The sequence below is a fragment of the Protopterus annectens genome, chromosome 11.part0, assembly GCF_019279795.1.
Source record: "Protopterus annectens isolate FY-2018-M chromosome 11.part0, PAN1.0, whole genome shotgun sequence".
Lineage (NCBI taxonomy): Eukaryota > Metazoa > Chordata > Ceratodontiformes > Protopteridae > Protopterus > Protopterus annectens.
The window spans coordinates 568,517,611-568,533,769 of record NC_056745.1 but is presented as its reverse complement, the minus strand read 5'-3'; the positions used below and the strand labels follow the sequence as shown (position 1 = coordinate 568,533,769).

General features: G+C 36.4%; 1 protein-coding gene across 1 annotated transcript in view; it reads right to left on the bottom strand.

Moving 5' to 3' along the window:
- The window catches only part of OTOGL (otogelin like), a 3,472,886-nt gene that overhangs the window by 2,142,976 nt on the left and 1,313,751 nt on the right, over nucleotides 1-16,159 (bottom strand). The window contains exon 23 of the mRNA XM_044088067.1: nucleotides 12,034-12,193. Coding sequence (XP_043944002.1) covers nucleotides 12,034-12,193 — 160 coding nt within the window. The remainder of the gene's footprint in view (nucleotides 1-12,033; nucleotides 12,194-16,159) is intronic.

The following is a 16,159-nucleotide window of genomic DNA, read 5'->3' as shown; positions in this document are numbered from 1 at the left end:
GATTCCTAAAAGACATATGTTATTGTTTGTGAAACATGGTTAAAGAACAATGATAGGAAACCAGTTCTGTCAGAGTATAAATGTTTTTACTGCAACAGACATTCTAACAAAAAAGCAGGTGGATATGTTAAGACAGGGATTAAAGATAGTTAGGAGACCTGTGATTATTACATGTTCACTGATAACACCAATATTATAGATTGTGTAACTGTGACAATAAAGACAACCCTGGAACATATAACAATTGTTGGACAGTATAGACCACCAAAGTCAAGTGCTGATAACCTAGAGGAATTAATACATATCTTGCATCAAACACAAGAGGGAAGAATAATAGAGGCTGGGGACTTAAATTTACCAAAAACAGACTGGAACAATATTGATTCAATAACATTAGTAAGGAAATTATGCACAGAGTATGTTTAGGAACATCAGTTGCTTCAGATTGTAAAAAACTTACTAGGGAATGGAACATACTAGGCATTGTTTGTGTTCCTAAATAAATTATTGTTACTTCATGTCAAGTTTTATCACTGTTGATGTGCAGTGATCATGATGTTAAAAAGGTTAATTTGCTGGTAGATAATTCTAATAAACTGAAATTTATTTATTTAACATTTGTTGACCCGGAAAGTCCAACTTGGAACAAAGCCAATTTTCAGCAGAGGACTGGGGAGAGACAAATGCTCCAGATGCATGTCTTTGTAATTTGGGAGGAAACCGGAGCACCCAGAGGAAACCCACACGAATGCAGAGAGGACATGCAGACTCTGTACAGAAGGCACTCCAGCCGAGAATCGAACCAGAGAACCTCTTGCTCTGAGGTGACAATGCTACCTCTGCACCACTGCTCCAAAATCTAAACCAATGTACAGAAGATTGATAACAGATTGTACAGAAGCAAAACATTCACTATGTTAAACTAATTGGAGTGATGCATTCAGTGAAAAAACTGTGGAAGAAATGTAGAAAATTTTGAAAAAGAAATTGTTTGAATGTAAAAAATGAAAACAAAATGATCAATATCAGGATCTAGGCACACAATGTCAGGAGGATATAGTTCAATAAGAACAAGATACTTGATTAAGGTGAGACACAAAAAAATATAAGAAATGGAAAAGAGGTTGAACTACAACTTTGAAAACCTGAAGTAAACAAGCTAGACAACAAATTAAGTATAGTGTGGGACAAGATCAAGAAAAGTCTGAAGAAAATTTATATAAATATTGAACATGATAGGAAACCATTTTATAGAAACATAAGATGTGGAAGGAGTAAAGACACACAAATTGATAAACTGTGTGTAGATTCTAAAATGTATTCTCAGACACAACAGATTATAGATATATTTACAAAATCTTATGCAAAACAGTTTGGCTCCACAAACGGGAAGATAAGTTGTCCTAGTGACAGCCAGGTAACCTCAGACACTGAAATCAAATTAGATTATCTTGAAAAAGAACTATGCAAACTGGATCCATTCAAAGCACAGATAGAAGACAGAATTAGTAATAATGACCTGAGAACACTTCAGAAAAAACTTACAGTACCATTAAATCTGTTATTTACTAGGTCATATAAATATGGGGAGATTCCTGAAGATTGGAGACATGCACTTATTAAAATTGTCTTTAAGGGAAAGGGGAGTAGGACAAACCCAGACTCATACAGACATTTAAGTTAACTTTCATGTTGTGGAAAAATAATGGAAAAGCTAATATTGGATAAGTTATTGTCAGAACTGGAAAGTTTGAGACTGGAAAGAGTACAGTGGAAATGTACGAATGACATCCATGGATGTGAAAATTTAAGTTATTGTGAAAGACTGAAATATCTGAAATTGTACAATGTCTCATATAAATATTTAAGAGGAGACTATATATCACCATGCATATGTTGAAAATATATCTATTATCATCTTTAACATGCACTATAAAAATATAATAACAGCTATGAATGAAAAATTGTGTTGTGATGTAATTTGTATAGATTTAACTTCAGCATCTGATAGGGTCATAAACAAAATGCTGATCAATAAATCAGAACAACTAGGTACTGATGTACTCTGGATAAGATGGATAGCGCATGGCTTACAAATAGGACAGGGCAAGTATCATACAGCAACTGGACAGGTGAAATCCTTGGATACAGTCAGGGTGTCCCACAAGGCTCTGTCCTAGGCACATAACTTATTTAGATTGTATCTTTCAGACTTAACTTTTTCATCCGAAGTGTTCTACAGTCTATATGCAGATGACCTGAAATTGGGTAAACTGATTACATGCGTTACAGATAAGGCATGTCTGCAAAAGAACTTGACTACATTGACCACTTGGGCACAGAAAATAATATGTTAATAAATACATCAACAACTAAGCATATGAGATTTGAGAAACATAAACTGAAAGGTGAATATTTAATACAGCACACAGTGTAGAGTCATTTAAGGACATGGGTAGGTGTGTAGATGCAACTTTAATAATTTCTAATCATATCAATCAATTGGTTAATATAGCAATAACCGATGATGTCAGTGTGGTATATTGAAGATTTACCCATGGCTGGCTTGGTTTAATCATGCGGGCAAAGCCTGAGTGATTAAATAAAGCCAACCGTGGGTAAATTTCAATATATCACAACCACAGATTCGATTATTGCTATTATACAATGACATTATGTAAGAAAAAACGTACTTTTCTTAAATAATGTTTTTGTATAATGGTGCTTCTTTTTGTTGATGTACTGCGCATGCGTATGGGACTTGCATTCCCACGCATACCCAGTACATCAGTGTTCGGGAAAGTAAGCAACGAAGAAAAGAAGATCTCCATTGCTTTGCTTTTCCTTTCTTTTTTTTTTTTAATTTAAAAAAAAAAGAAGTTCTGGAAGTTTAGGGTAGGAGAGAGACACAATGGAGGAAATACAAGGGAAATCAGGTACACGTCTTTAGTTTTAAACAGTGTACCTGATTTCCCTTGTATTTTCTGCATGGTGTCTCTCTCATATGTCTGGAGTCCGGACTACAAATTTTATTTTTAGTTTTGTTGGAAAATAAAAGTTAAAATTAAAGAATATACCAACGGAAAAAAGTCCAGGTGACCGGACCTTTTTCACTTGGTATATTCTCGGATTTACAATGGGCACGCTGGTTGGGCTGGCCAATCAGCGTGCTCATTTTAGAATGTTAATGGCCAGTCATTGTATAATGATAATTATGAACTATAGGTGTATAAAAACATTCTAAAGTTTAAGAAATCAGAAATGATAAAGTTATTGTTTGTTAATTACATTAGAACCAAATTTGAGTATTGAATAACAATATGGAAACCTTAAAAGAAAACAATCATGAGTAAACTAGAAAGAGTACAGTGGCAACATACCAAGGACATCCATAGATGTGAAAATTTAAGTTATTATTAAAGACTAAAGTATCTGAAATTGTATAGTGTCTCATATAAATATTTAAGAGGAGACCTTATTCAGGTATATAGGGCATTTAGAGGCAACTACCTTTGGGAATTGTTGGTGTTATCAAAATGCAGCAAAGGATAATTAACCTATATAGAAGATTTTATAGGATTGAGAAGTGTAATGATTAGTTCTCTGAGAGGGCAACTGATGCATGGACTAGACTATCAAATTACATTAAAGCATACACTAGTTTAGAAGTTTTTTAAGAACAACCTGAACACTAATTATGAGAAGAACTGTTTTGGTATATTAGCAGGCTAGATGGGCATTAATGCCAGTGCTTGAAATATCTGTATGTTTGTATGTATCTATTTATGCATGTATTCTGTGATGAGTAATAGGGTGGATGCATGGAACAAGAGAAAAATGTCACTGTAGCAGGGCTGCAAAAATTATATCATTTTTGTCACAATTGTGAACAAGGATGGCTTATTGACAGATGGAAAAATATGATAAATGAAGAAAACCCTGAAAGAGAAAATGCGATTTCATGGAGTAAAATGATTAAAAATTGGAAAATGATCATTTAATTAAGATGGAACATGCTGAATAGGAAGTGTTGTTAGAACTTAAAAGAATGATAGACAGATAATGCTGTCACTTAAAATTTCTGCAATGAATATTAAGGTATATATATATATATATATATATATATATATATATATATATATATATATATATGGGATCCGTCAATATGTTCGAAGTTTCATTACTTTGAACCCCACCTCACAAAGTCGACTTGTTCAAAGTAGTGAAACTTCAAACATTGACTTCGGCAGTCACACTATTGCGCGGAATGGGAATATTCCCTTTTCCTCGCTGTAGTGTGATCTCGGAGTTGGTATATTTAAGTAGGGGGGTGCAGGGGGGCCTTGCCCCCCTGCAAAAACATGTTTTAGTGGGGGGTTTTTTGGGTAGCCCGGGGAACTACACTTAAGCGAAAGTGCACTTTCATTTAAGTGGACTTTCACTGAAATGTAGGATTGACTGGTCTATTTCGAAAAAGTGTATTTTCGATGTAAAGCAGCAGACCCATATATATATATATATATACATATATATATATATATATATATATATATATATATATATATATATATTGGAAGGTAAAGCTTCTGTGATGTGACTTTTGAAAATGTTTCAGCTGCAGCTGATTTTCAGCAGTTATATGATCTAAAACAACTTTGTGTGCCACACTCAAATTTCAACTACCAAACAATGAACACTGACTTTAAAATAATGCTGATTGTACTATTCCACTCCTGAAATGTATAATGAAACTTTGATTTTTTTTCTTACTTATTGTTAAAATGTTTTTGAAATTAATAAAATGTATGATGAAAGGAATGTTTAGAATGGGATATTGTAAGTTTGAGTAACACAAAGTCACAGAAGGAAAATAAAGCTGGTTGTATGGCACATGTACATTATAAGCATCCCAAAACATGTTTCTTCTGTGTCTCTAGTACACAGTTAATTCAAACTTGTAGTAAGAGAAAATGTTCCCAATGTGGAGAGATAAGGCATGTGAAAGCAAATTGTGAACAGTTTGTAAAAGTTTAAAAGTGAAGACCATTTTTGGTTTGACTTTTCTCTTATAAAAAAAATTTAAAGTAAAATATATTTCTATTAGAGATTTACAAATTGTTACTTTGTAAAAAGTAAATTAATTTCATGGGGGGTTATGCTGAGTGTTTCTTCAGTTGAAGAAACAGATGGGACAGAATGAAGGTGAGTGAATGCTTAGAAGCTGATGTCAGGGTAGTTAATAAGGGAAAATATAGCACTATAGGAAAATGGGACAGAAAAAGGAAAATGTAAGAAAATATTAAAAAAACTGCTCAAAAAGGAAAAGCAAGTTTACTTTGCCATTTGAATGCAAATACTATGATAAATAAATATAAGCATTTTTTATTTCAGATCTTCTGTAATGATTTAAAAGTTTATATAATGTGTTTACTTGATATTAATAAATTGTCTGTATTACAGTAGTTGCACAAGTATTGTGGGGTAAAAATTGCATGGAGTATTGCAGCAGTTTTATGCTATGAAATAGCTGTTTTATTACAATAAGAGTTAAAAGTATTTGATTGAATGAAAAAAAACTGTAAGAGTTAGGGTATTTTCAGTAAATTCACTATAGTACATTTAGGTAGAATAAGGCCTGAAATATTGAGTCAGACATGTATGCATTCAGTTTCAGAGAAAGACAGTTCATTAGAAAGGAAAGATAAGAATAAATTGTGCAGAAAATACAGAAATACAGAATGTTCTTTTGTCAAGGGAAAGATACAATCTTGCCAGCTACAAATCATTCCTTAATGGAATGTTAGATTAAGACCAGGCCTGGAAACCAAGGGAATCAAGCTAAGACGGCATGTAAAGCATCACAGCATTTTGGTATTATTAAAATATACTTCAGATACAGTTAGAGAAGTCAGTTCTAAGTACAGAAGACAGGTCAAATAAAGACTATTTTAGTTTACATTGTTCAGGACAATGACGTGCAGTAACTTTGGATACTAATCAACACCCCAGCATTTCTACAGACTGTTATTGTTTATCAGCACTGTTAATGAAGAAAGTATTTGGATATTGTGAACATCTAATAAAGCCTTATTAAATGAACTACAGTGTTTGGAGAATTCATTCGGAAAAGTACACAAAACTTGCCCCATAAAAGAGAGACTGGCACTTCTTCAGCATGAGTTTTGGTAATTAACAGGTAAAGACTTTTGTTTCAGTCTCATTTCACTTGCTTTCAGTTAATTCCAGTATAGTACAGTAATAGTAATAGAACTTTCAGCTATATTACTGATCTATGACACATGAACTCGAATGGATGTCTTGAGACTGATAATAAGATATGCTACCACAAATAGAACAGAAAGAAAATGTATTCATAATGGTAAGAAATGGTTATTATAATAATATTGTAGGGAGATTGGAATTGTCAACTGAAATTCCAAATGAAAATAAAACAATTGAGACATATTAAAGTACGGACATTTATGTTCAGGAGAAAGTTTGGGATCAACATATAGAAGAGGAAATTTGACTTCAGAAACAGATTATTTTGCCTATTCGTATGATTATGTGTTACTAATATCTAAACTTTTGGTAATTTGAATTTTAGACCATAAGGCTATGTTACTCAACGTTCAAGAAAATAGCATATTTATAAAAGCAGGAAAATGTGTAAAAAACATGGTCATCTGAATAGTTGATGCAAATGAATGGAAATGCAATTCAGGAAGTTTGTGGAAACAAAGTTTTTTTATTACAATTTAGTATTTTGTAGACTCATTGCTGGGAGATATATAAAGTTAAGCATGAAAAAAATTTTTCTTCAGGTAGAAAAACAAATTTATAATGAAAAAATATATATGGGAAGATATGAAAAGAATAAGAGGATACTTTACTTAACATCAATTCTCATAACTATTTAGAAAAAGAGAAACAATTAACAATATTAACTCCATAAAAAGTGACTTTATCATTGGAAAAACAGAAATATGTGGTTCAGGGCACAAAGCAAGAAATTTCACAATGGTTAAGTAAACAAGTAATTCTAGAAGAGTGTTATGCAGCAAGCATTAAAATAGATGGTAGAATAGTAACTTCACAGTTACAGATAAGAGGGAAAGGGGAAACATATGTCAAAAGAATGTATGATATTAAAACGGTAGTAAAGAAAATTTGGAAAGGAGAAAACTGTTGTTAGAAGAGAATAACGTTTTAGAAAAAATTAGTATACCTAAATTAGAGAAGATGTTAGCCAATGTAAAAGTAACCTCATCCTCAGGCCTGAATGAAATCATATGTATATGTTTTATAAAAATATGAATTTGCAATAAAAAGATATTTATGAACATGTCAAATGAATAGTTAGAACAATGAACTGATGCTTACTACATCTGTCAATGAATTATTAGATATATTTTTAAGAAAAGTGGCAAACAAGAACTTGCAAAGTGGAGACCAATAAAACTGAGTTATTTTGTAAAACTGTGCATGAAAGATGAGCTAAAAAATTTAAATCAGTTATTGTGTGAAAGGTAAAAATAGTTAAGTTATGTTAATTTTAACAATGGAAATTATAGCAATGATTAGAAATAATGATAAAAAGAGGCTGCAACTTTTGTGCTTATTCAAAGGGCTTTTTCCACAGTTGGTCATGAGGGCTTATGGAACACTAGTAAATATTATGGCTTTAATACTAAATTAAAACATATCATTAAGAGTATATATATATCAGTTGGGTTCAGCCTTTTGTGAATGGTCACATTGGCAGGAGAACAAAATTATGAAGGGGAGTAAAAGAAGAATGCCTGTTAAGTGTTTTTGTTTGGTATTGCAATGAATACTTTTCTAGAAGAATATGAAGCCATCTGTGATGAAGCAAGATGGACTGTTTTAATAATGTTCAGATTCCGTTATGTTTATGCATGTAGATGATTTAGCTATTATTATAAAATGACAGACCAGGATAACTCCATCATTCAAGAGTTAGAGTAGAGGTTATTTTCTGTGATCTGTGTTTTAATAAAGATAAATGTATAGGATTTGCTATTGTAGTACTTTTTGACAAAATATGTTTTGTTAGAGATTATTTTTTTTTTATCTGTTACAACTTAAGAGGCTTTTGCATAATAAAGTTTCCATTTGCTTTGCAGATACTATATAATACAAATTAAATCATACTTTAAACTATAATTCAGGTTTTATTTATTTATTTTACATTTGTTTGCCAGGTTAATCTGACTGGGCCAGTGGCCCCTTTTCAGCAGAGACATGGGGGGCCCATAAAAGGAAAAGAAGCTATTAGAATGAACAATTAAAAATAGATATACATAAGCAAAATAAAAATACATGAAATACATATTACTAAAAATACATTATGTAAAAAATTGTAGTAAAAAAGCAAAAAACAGGTATGACTATATGCAGTAAGACTTTGTACAATTAATAAAATCAACAATGTTATATATACAAATCATTATTGGTAGATACAAGAAGCTTGCTTGGACAGAGTAAAGATAAGTTGCATAGCAGGACAGAGCAATATGGAAAGAGAATTATCCAGGGGTGATACAGGAAAAGAGCCAGTTGTTGGTTAGATGTTCTTTAAGAAGGAGTTTCAATTTAGAGGTGGATGGGGTATTAAGTATGAGTTGAGGAGTGTGGTTCCACACTTTTGCTATTTGATATGAAAATAAGGATTCACCAAAAGAGTTACTGGCTTTCCTAACTTCTATTAGCAGCTTACTAGATGAGCGGAGGGAGCAAGTAGTGTTGTAAGGCTGTACTAACTGTGTTGGAGCAGGACAGGCATTAGGTTGGTATAGGATGCTGTGGGCAATAGCTAGCTGGTTGAGTGTTAGTGAGTTTGGAAGTTCAAGCGAGTGTAATTGTTTTAGAGCAGTGCAGTGGTGGATTTTATTGTGTAGTCTGGCAGCAAAACAAGCAATTTTGTGATAGCATGTTTCAGGTTTAGATAGCTCAGTCTTTCTGAGATTTGAGATCTCAAGAATCTGTAAAAAAATGCATTCAAATAGAAATCTTTATCTACCTAGGGAGCAAGTAATACAATATCTTTCTATGCTAGACATCCCCCCTGTATCATCAGGACCCTAGCTGGTGACTCTGCTACCAGTAACCAAATGGATCATAGGATCATAGTATCATAGGAAGTTACTAGGCTATTAGCCCAGAGACCCATACAAGCCTAGCCAAGAATTTAGCCCATGTTCTGACAAGTCAGCACTCGATGGCCTTGTCCAGCAGGGACACAGGTAGAATCCCAGGGGTATATTTTCTGTTCCCCATCCAGTTATCCAGATTACACTTTAAAAGGGTTAATGAGGTACTCTGCTTGACATGGAGACAGAGTCTATTCCACAGAAGGAGGAGTCTCTGGGACACAAATCTGTCCTGCAACCAAGTCCTATTGATGACACATGACCAGGTTGAGGTTGTGTGTGCAGGTTACTCGAGTGGAGCTTGACTTGTAGATATGCAGCAGTCCCATCAAGGCGGGTTCTGACATTGCTGTGTATGCCAGACAGATGTCACCTCTGAGGAGTCTGTATGAGACTGAGTAGAGGGACAGGGCTTTTATCCTATCAGTGTAGGGTAGATGTTTGAGGCCCTGGATTCTCCTGGTGAGGAACCTCTGTGGTCTCTTCAGCTGCTGCATGTGCTTTGTGAGGTACATGTCAAAAGGGATATTGTACTCAATAATGGGTCTTATAAGGGAAGAATACAGGGATGTTATGACCTCCTTGTCCCTGGATGAGATACACTTACTAATGAGGTGGGCCATGTAGAAAGGTTTCTGTACAATGGAGGCAATATGGTGGTCAAAAGTCAGTTTGCTATCAACCTGGGTGTCCAGGTCCCTCATGACTGATTGCATGCTTAGGACCTTGTTATTAATGTGGTAATTTATGGGGATGTCACTCTCCCCAAAGGGTATGATGATGTATTGTTTGGCATTTAGTTTGAGCCCATATTTCTGGCACCAGTCATTTGTTTGGGTGAGACCCTCTTGGAGGATGTCCACATCACTAGGGGAATTGATGACAGTGCCCAGCTTGCAGTCATCTGCAAACATGGTCAGCAATAATCCACTGGTTTTGGCCTGCACCTCAGAAAAGTATATCCCAAACAACAGAGGCCCCAAGACCAATCCCTGGGGTACACCACTCATTATGGGTCTACTGCTTGAAGTGGCTTCCCTTATTTTTACTAGGTGGGTTCTATCAGTGAGCCAGTTTGCTAGCCATCTGATAACATACAGATTGATGCCTGGCTGAGAGAGTTTATCTATTATACTCGAATGGAGAATAGTATTGAAGGCTTTGGCCAGGTCAAGGTAGACGGTGTGCACTGTATTCCCCTCTACCATGGCTTTGGTGACTGTCTCAAAGAAATTGACCAAATTTAACAGGCAGGACCTCCCCTTGACAAAATCAAAGTGTGTGGGATTGAGTGTTTGGAGGTTCCCAATGTCCTTGTTAATGAGGTCCATGATAATCTGTTCCATTGCCTTGCAGATCAGGATAGTTAGGCTGATGGGTCTATTATTTCCTGGATCGGTGGACACTCCACCTTTGTGCAAAGGGATGACAGTGGCTGTCCTGCACTGGGCTGGGATGAAACTGGTACTTAGGTTTTGGTTGAATAGGGTGCCTAATGGTGCTGCAAGCTCCTGCCTGAGTTCATATAGGATGCAGCCTTGGATCTTATTGGGTCCCATGGAGGCTGCATTTTTTGCCTTTGAGAGGGTAGTGATGACTTACTCCCTAGAGGTTTGGGAGGGGGCAGGTGCTGGGAATGTCCTGATTTACTAATGGGGGACAGAGGGGTGAAGTTTTCACTGAGCCTGTCTGCCAGCAGGTTGGCTATATCTATGGCATTTGTGTATGTGGCCACCACTTCTGAGCAGATCTGAGTGTATCCTGTGAGATTGCGGACATATGTGACGAAGGCCTTATGATTGTCTTTAGTAGATGTGGCCAGTTTGGACTCAAAGTTTGCTTTTGAGTATTTCACTAGTGCTCTTATTTGCTTGTTCAGGCTAAGGAGAGATTGCTTCCAATTAGGCACCTGCTTCTTTTTGGTCCTAGACAGCAATGTTTTCCCTTTTATTAATGAGTTTATTTATTTCAGATGTCCACCAGACAGGTTTATTCTTCCTTGAGGTGGATAATTTGTCCTATCGGTATTCCTAATTCCATGCAGCTATATAAATGCTTGTATAGTACTTTGATGTGGGTATGGACATATGTGCCAGTTCCTTCAGTAAAACAGTAATGAAATGCAGTTAATCAGTAAATTGCTTTAAAACAGTGCAAATGTAGTAAATTAGCTATAAGGCATAGATAAAAACAATAGGCAATAAGTGAAAATAAATGATAAAGCACTTAGATTGGTCTTGGAGCCTCAGGAATTTTGTAAAATGTCCCAGAGATGATGCACTGGTTCAAATCCCTTTATTCCACAGAGTGAGAGATGGGAATCTTTGTGTTAGAGCCCTACATCCCACTCATTCCTGCCTGGTAGGCCCATTACTCCTCCTGTGGCAAGAGCCAGGTGGCAGATATCCTGCAGAGTATCCTTCTCCTAGAGTTCTATGATGCTGCACAGCATTGAACACTACGTATGCTTCAGCACATACACTACATCCTGGGTTGGTAAGTGATATGCACTGCTTGGCAGCATGTGTGACCAGATAGTGAGTCAGAGCTGCCCCCTCTGGATTGATGAGCCAGCAATGGCCACTCACTATCATCCACCACCCCCTCCGATCTGACTCCTCCATTACTCATGTCTGTAATTGATTCCTGTTCTAGGCATTCTGTGTTAAAATCCATTTAACTTCTGCTTACTTACTAACAGTCTATTTGGCTTCAAAATTGAAACAAACATCAGACAAGAGTTAAACACTATAAAAACTCATGTGTGATATGTCTCTGCACAACACTTTTAACAGTCTGATTTCAAACAGTTATCCATTTCTAAAAAAAAAAACTTTAGTGATTTAATGTACAAACTTACCCTGGTGGGCAGATGCAACCAGGCTGGCAAGGCATTTGTGGTGGACAGGTTAAATTCATTGCGAGGTTTGCACAAGTTGTTTGACAATTTAACCCTGCAGCAGGAAGTCCAGGAACAGGATGTAAACAATCATAGTAGATTTGTCCTTCTGGGCACCTTCCTTTTAATACAAAGAAGAGCAGTTTTATCAACAATCAAAAATGTCTTATCCAAATAAAATAGTAAGACAGCTGTTAAATAAATGAGGAGAAAACCTGTTCACAGAAGCTATCAATGCCTAAAAACATAAATCTTTACTCCAAGATTCTCTTAGTTATTCATGTATATGGCTGCTGTTTTAAAGGGGTCTACTTTAAAACACTGACACACAAAACACCAGCGATGAGAACAGCAAGACCAGAAGATCGACAACTGAGATGACCGACAGTTTAAAAGAATGAAACTTCACTTGCCTGACAAACCACAATACCGACAATCAACAAAACAAAACAAATACCTTTTCCAAAAATAAACACACAACACAAGCACAACAAAAACCTTACAAATCTACACTAAACCTTACATACACAACTATCTATGCACTAACCTTAACCCAAACTCTAACCCTAAGGTCCATCACTATCGTGCACTCACCTAACCCGCGCCCTAACCCTAACTCACTTAACCCGCTCCTAACCCTAAAGTCTGTCACTATTGTACACTTACCTTACCCGCACCCTAACCCTAACTCACTTAACCCACCACTAACCCTAAAGTCTGTCATTATTGCACACTTACCTTAACATGTCGGTGTTCTCAGCGTCGGGCTTTTAAACTGTCGGTCATCTCAGTTGTCGATCTTCTGGTCTCAGTGTTCTTGTCATCAGTGTTTTGCATGTCAGTGTTTTAAAGTAGACCCATTTTAAAGATGGTACTATCAAATTCATGCTTTATAGATAGGAACTACAGCAGAAGAACTTGGAGCTTTCAGGGGTAAACCTTTATGAATTCCACATACTCATTACAGACCTTACACCAAGGCTTTGGGTCTGACCAACAAGTCTTTAGTTCATCCACTTGAGACTTACATGAAAACACTTGAGACTAAGGTTACAGTAGCACTCCATATCCTAACTAACAGCATGCTCCATGAGCCTTCAGATAATACACTAGCAACACCATATCCTAAATAACAGCATATTCCATCAGCCTACAGACAATACACTAGCCGCTCCATAGCCTAACTGCATATTCCATCAGCGTACAAATAATCACTTGATATTCTAACTAATGGCCTATTCCATCAGCCTACAGACAATATACTAGGCATTCCATATGATAACTAATGGAATATTCTATCAGCCTACAGACAGTACACTAGGTACTCCATATCCTAACTAACGGCATATTCCATCAGCCTACAGACAATATACAAGGCATTCCATACCTTAACTAACAGCATATTCTATCAGCCTACAGATAATACACTAGGCACTCTGTATCCTAACTAATGGTGTATTCCAACAGCATACAGACAAAATATGAGGCATTCCAAATCCTAACTAACAGCATATTCCATCAGCCTGCAGATAATATACTAGGCATTCCATATGCTAACTAATGGCATATTCCATCAGCCTACAGACAGCACACTAGGCATTCCATATCCTAACTAACAGCATATTCCATCAGCCTACAGACAATACACTAGGCATTCCATATCCTAACAGCATATTCCATCAGCCTACAGATAATACACTAGGCACTCCATATACTAATGAACGGCATATTCCATCAGCCTACAGGCAGTACATTAGGCACTCCCTATCCTAACTAACGGCATATTCCATCAGCCTACAGACAATACACTAGGCACTCCATATACTAATGAACGGCATATTCCATCAGCCTACAGGCAGTACATTAGGCTTATTATATTTCCCAGATAAGTCCCAGGAATGATAAACCATCATGCAAACATTTCTCAGGGTCTCACGTCTACCAACAGTGGCTGGCAGAACAGATTATACCTACAGTGCTATGCTATACTATGTCACAAGATGAATATGGGATGACATATAAAAACTAAAGGATTTTATCTATCAGTTGCCATGTAGAACACGCCATGCTGGCTGACATTATCACAATGTCTCTTGTATATGCTCTTACAAGAATTCATGATCCCACATCTTGGAGAAACAGCTTGCATCATGTATGGTCCAGGATCATATAACAGAGGGATATTATGTCACATAGTACTGTTAATATACATATGTATTCTAGAACAGGACAAAGTGGCATGGAAGTTAGTAGCTAAACAACAAATGGTCCACTGTCCAAAATTTCATGGAAATTTCTTTTTCCCTTAAATAACAGGATGCCCCAAAATGCTGAGTGGCCCTTTTAAATTATGATTATTTAAAGTTTGGCCACAGTTATCAGCCTACTGCAGTTTCCCATCAGGGGAGATGTACTATATGTATTCACGTTTGTGTGTGTGTGTGTGTGTGTGTGTGTGTGTGTGTGTGTGTGTGTGTGTGTGTGTGTGTGTGTGTGTGTGTGTGCATGTGTGTATGCTGCTAACTGGGAGAACTTCCTTGTACAGCTTTATTTTTATTAGCAGAACACAGCCAGCCAAGCAGCAGCAGAGGTGAGCTGCTGCAACCAGAAATCAAATGACTGAAGACACAGAGAAAGCGAGAAGAGCAAAAGGAGTTTGAGATCAGTAAGCAACAGCCTTTTATCCAATAATTGCCTGAACAAAAAACATGACCAAAGAAAGAAAATTTAGTCTTAACTCAACTTTTTTTTTTGCATCCTTTCAGCACATCCAAACTACTGCAGTTGAAATAACAATATTAATCTATGAGGTTTCTAGATACTCTGATAGTCATGTTAGAGTTTTGTAAACAACCGTTTCATCCAATGATTGCCTGAGCCAAAAAAAAAAACAAAAAACGCCCATTATTACAGAAAGTAATTTAGCCTTACTCTTCATTTCTGCTTTTTCCTGCATCCTTTCAGCACATCCTAACTGACCAAGACTACCCTGTAATAACCAAATTAAGTGTGTGTGTGTGGGGGGGGGGCGGACTGCTAGGCACCCAGAATCCATAGGGTATGAATGCCCTGAAGTGCATTTTCAACCTTTTGATCCAGTGATGGTGTGAACAAAAATCATGTCTATGGTAAAGAAATTCAGTCCCACTTTTCTGTTTCAAGGAAGGAATAAGTTGTATGTCAAAGATGAACAAACACCACTGCACAATAAACTTCAGAAAGCAAATGCTAGTGAGGATACATATATCCAGGAATAGTACCTGCCTCCACCCCACATCAAGATAGGTAGCCACTTTCTGTGTATCCCCTGTAGTGTTAAATTGAGATTAAAATTAACTCATAAATGATTACAGTAATGTTTACAACTTGTTACTTCTAATGAGAGTACAGTGCTCCTGTACAAGCTATAGTGACACTCTGTACACCACACCATCCCTGTCCCAACTCAAGATATAGTGACTTCTGAGATTTGGGAGAAATGCTAAAGAAATAATGAACTTGTCCCTAGCCCAACACACAAGTATAGAGACCTGTGTAAACATATGAGCAGGGTTGGTTTTAAACTAGGTGGATCTCATGGCAGAGGTAATTACTAAGCCCATGACAAAATCCACTTAGTGTACTGGGGCCTCAAGCCTCTAGGAGTTTTTGATAGTCTGGGCATTCTGTGATGTATGTATCCCTTATTTTTTGAGGGAAGTCTGTTAAACTTGAGCAAGTGACAACATGGTCAATTGCCTTCATCCAGGCAACCCCAACCAAGCAGTTGTAGTCAATATACGTACAATTCAGACAGTGTGATAAAAGAGGATGAACATGTTCTTTTACATAGCCATGTAGTTCACTTTTATGTTGCTTCACATAATCACATTAGTCCTGCAAAACCAAAATAATAAGCAAACAATGCAGGCAGCTAGTCATTTCCCTCCAAAGAAGACAGCCACATCAATTATGCCTACTCTTGTCTGTGCATACCATCTGTGCACTTAATTAGTTCATCTTTCTTCACACATACACACACTAGTCCTGCAAAGCCAGAAAGTAAGTGCAAATAACAACAGGATCAGCTAATTTCATTCAACCAGGC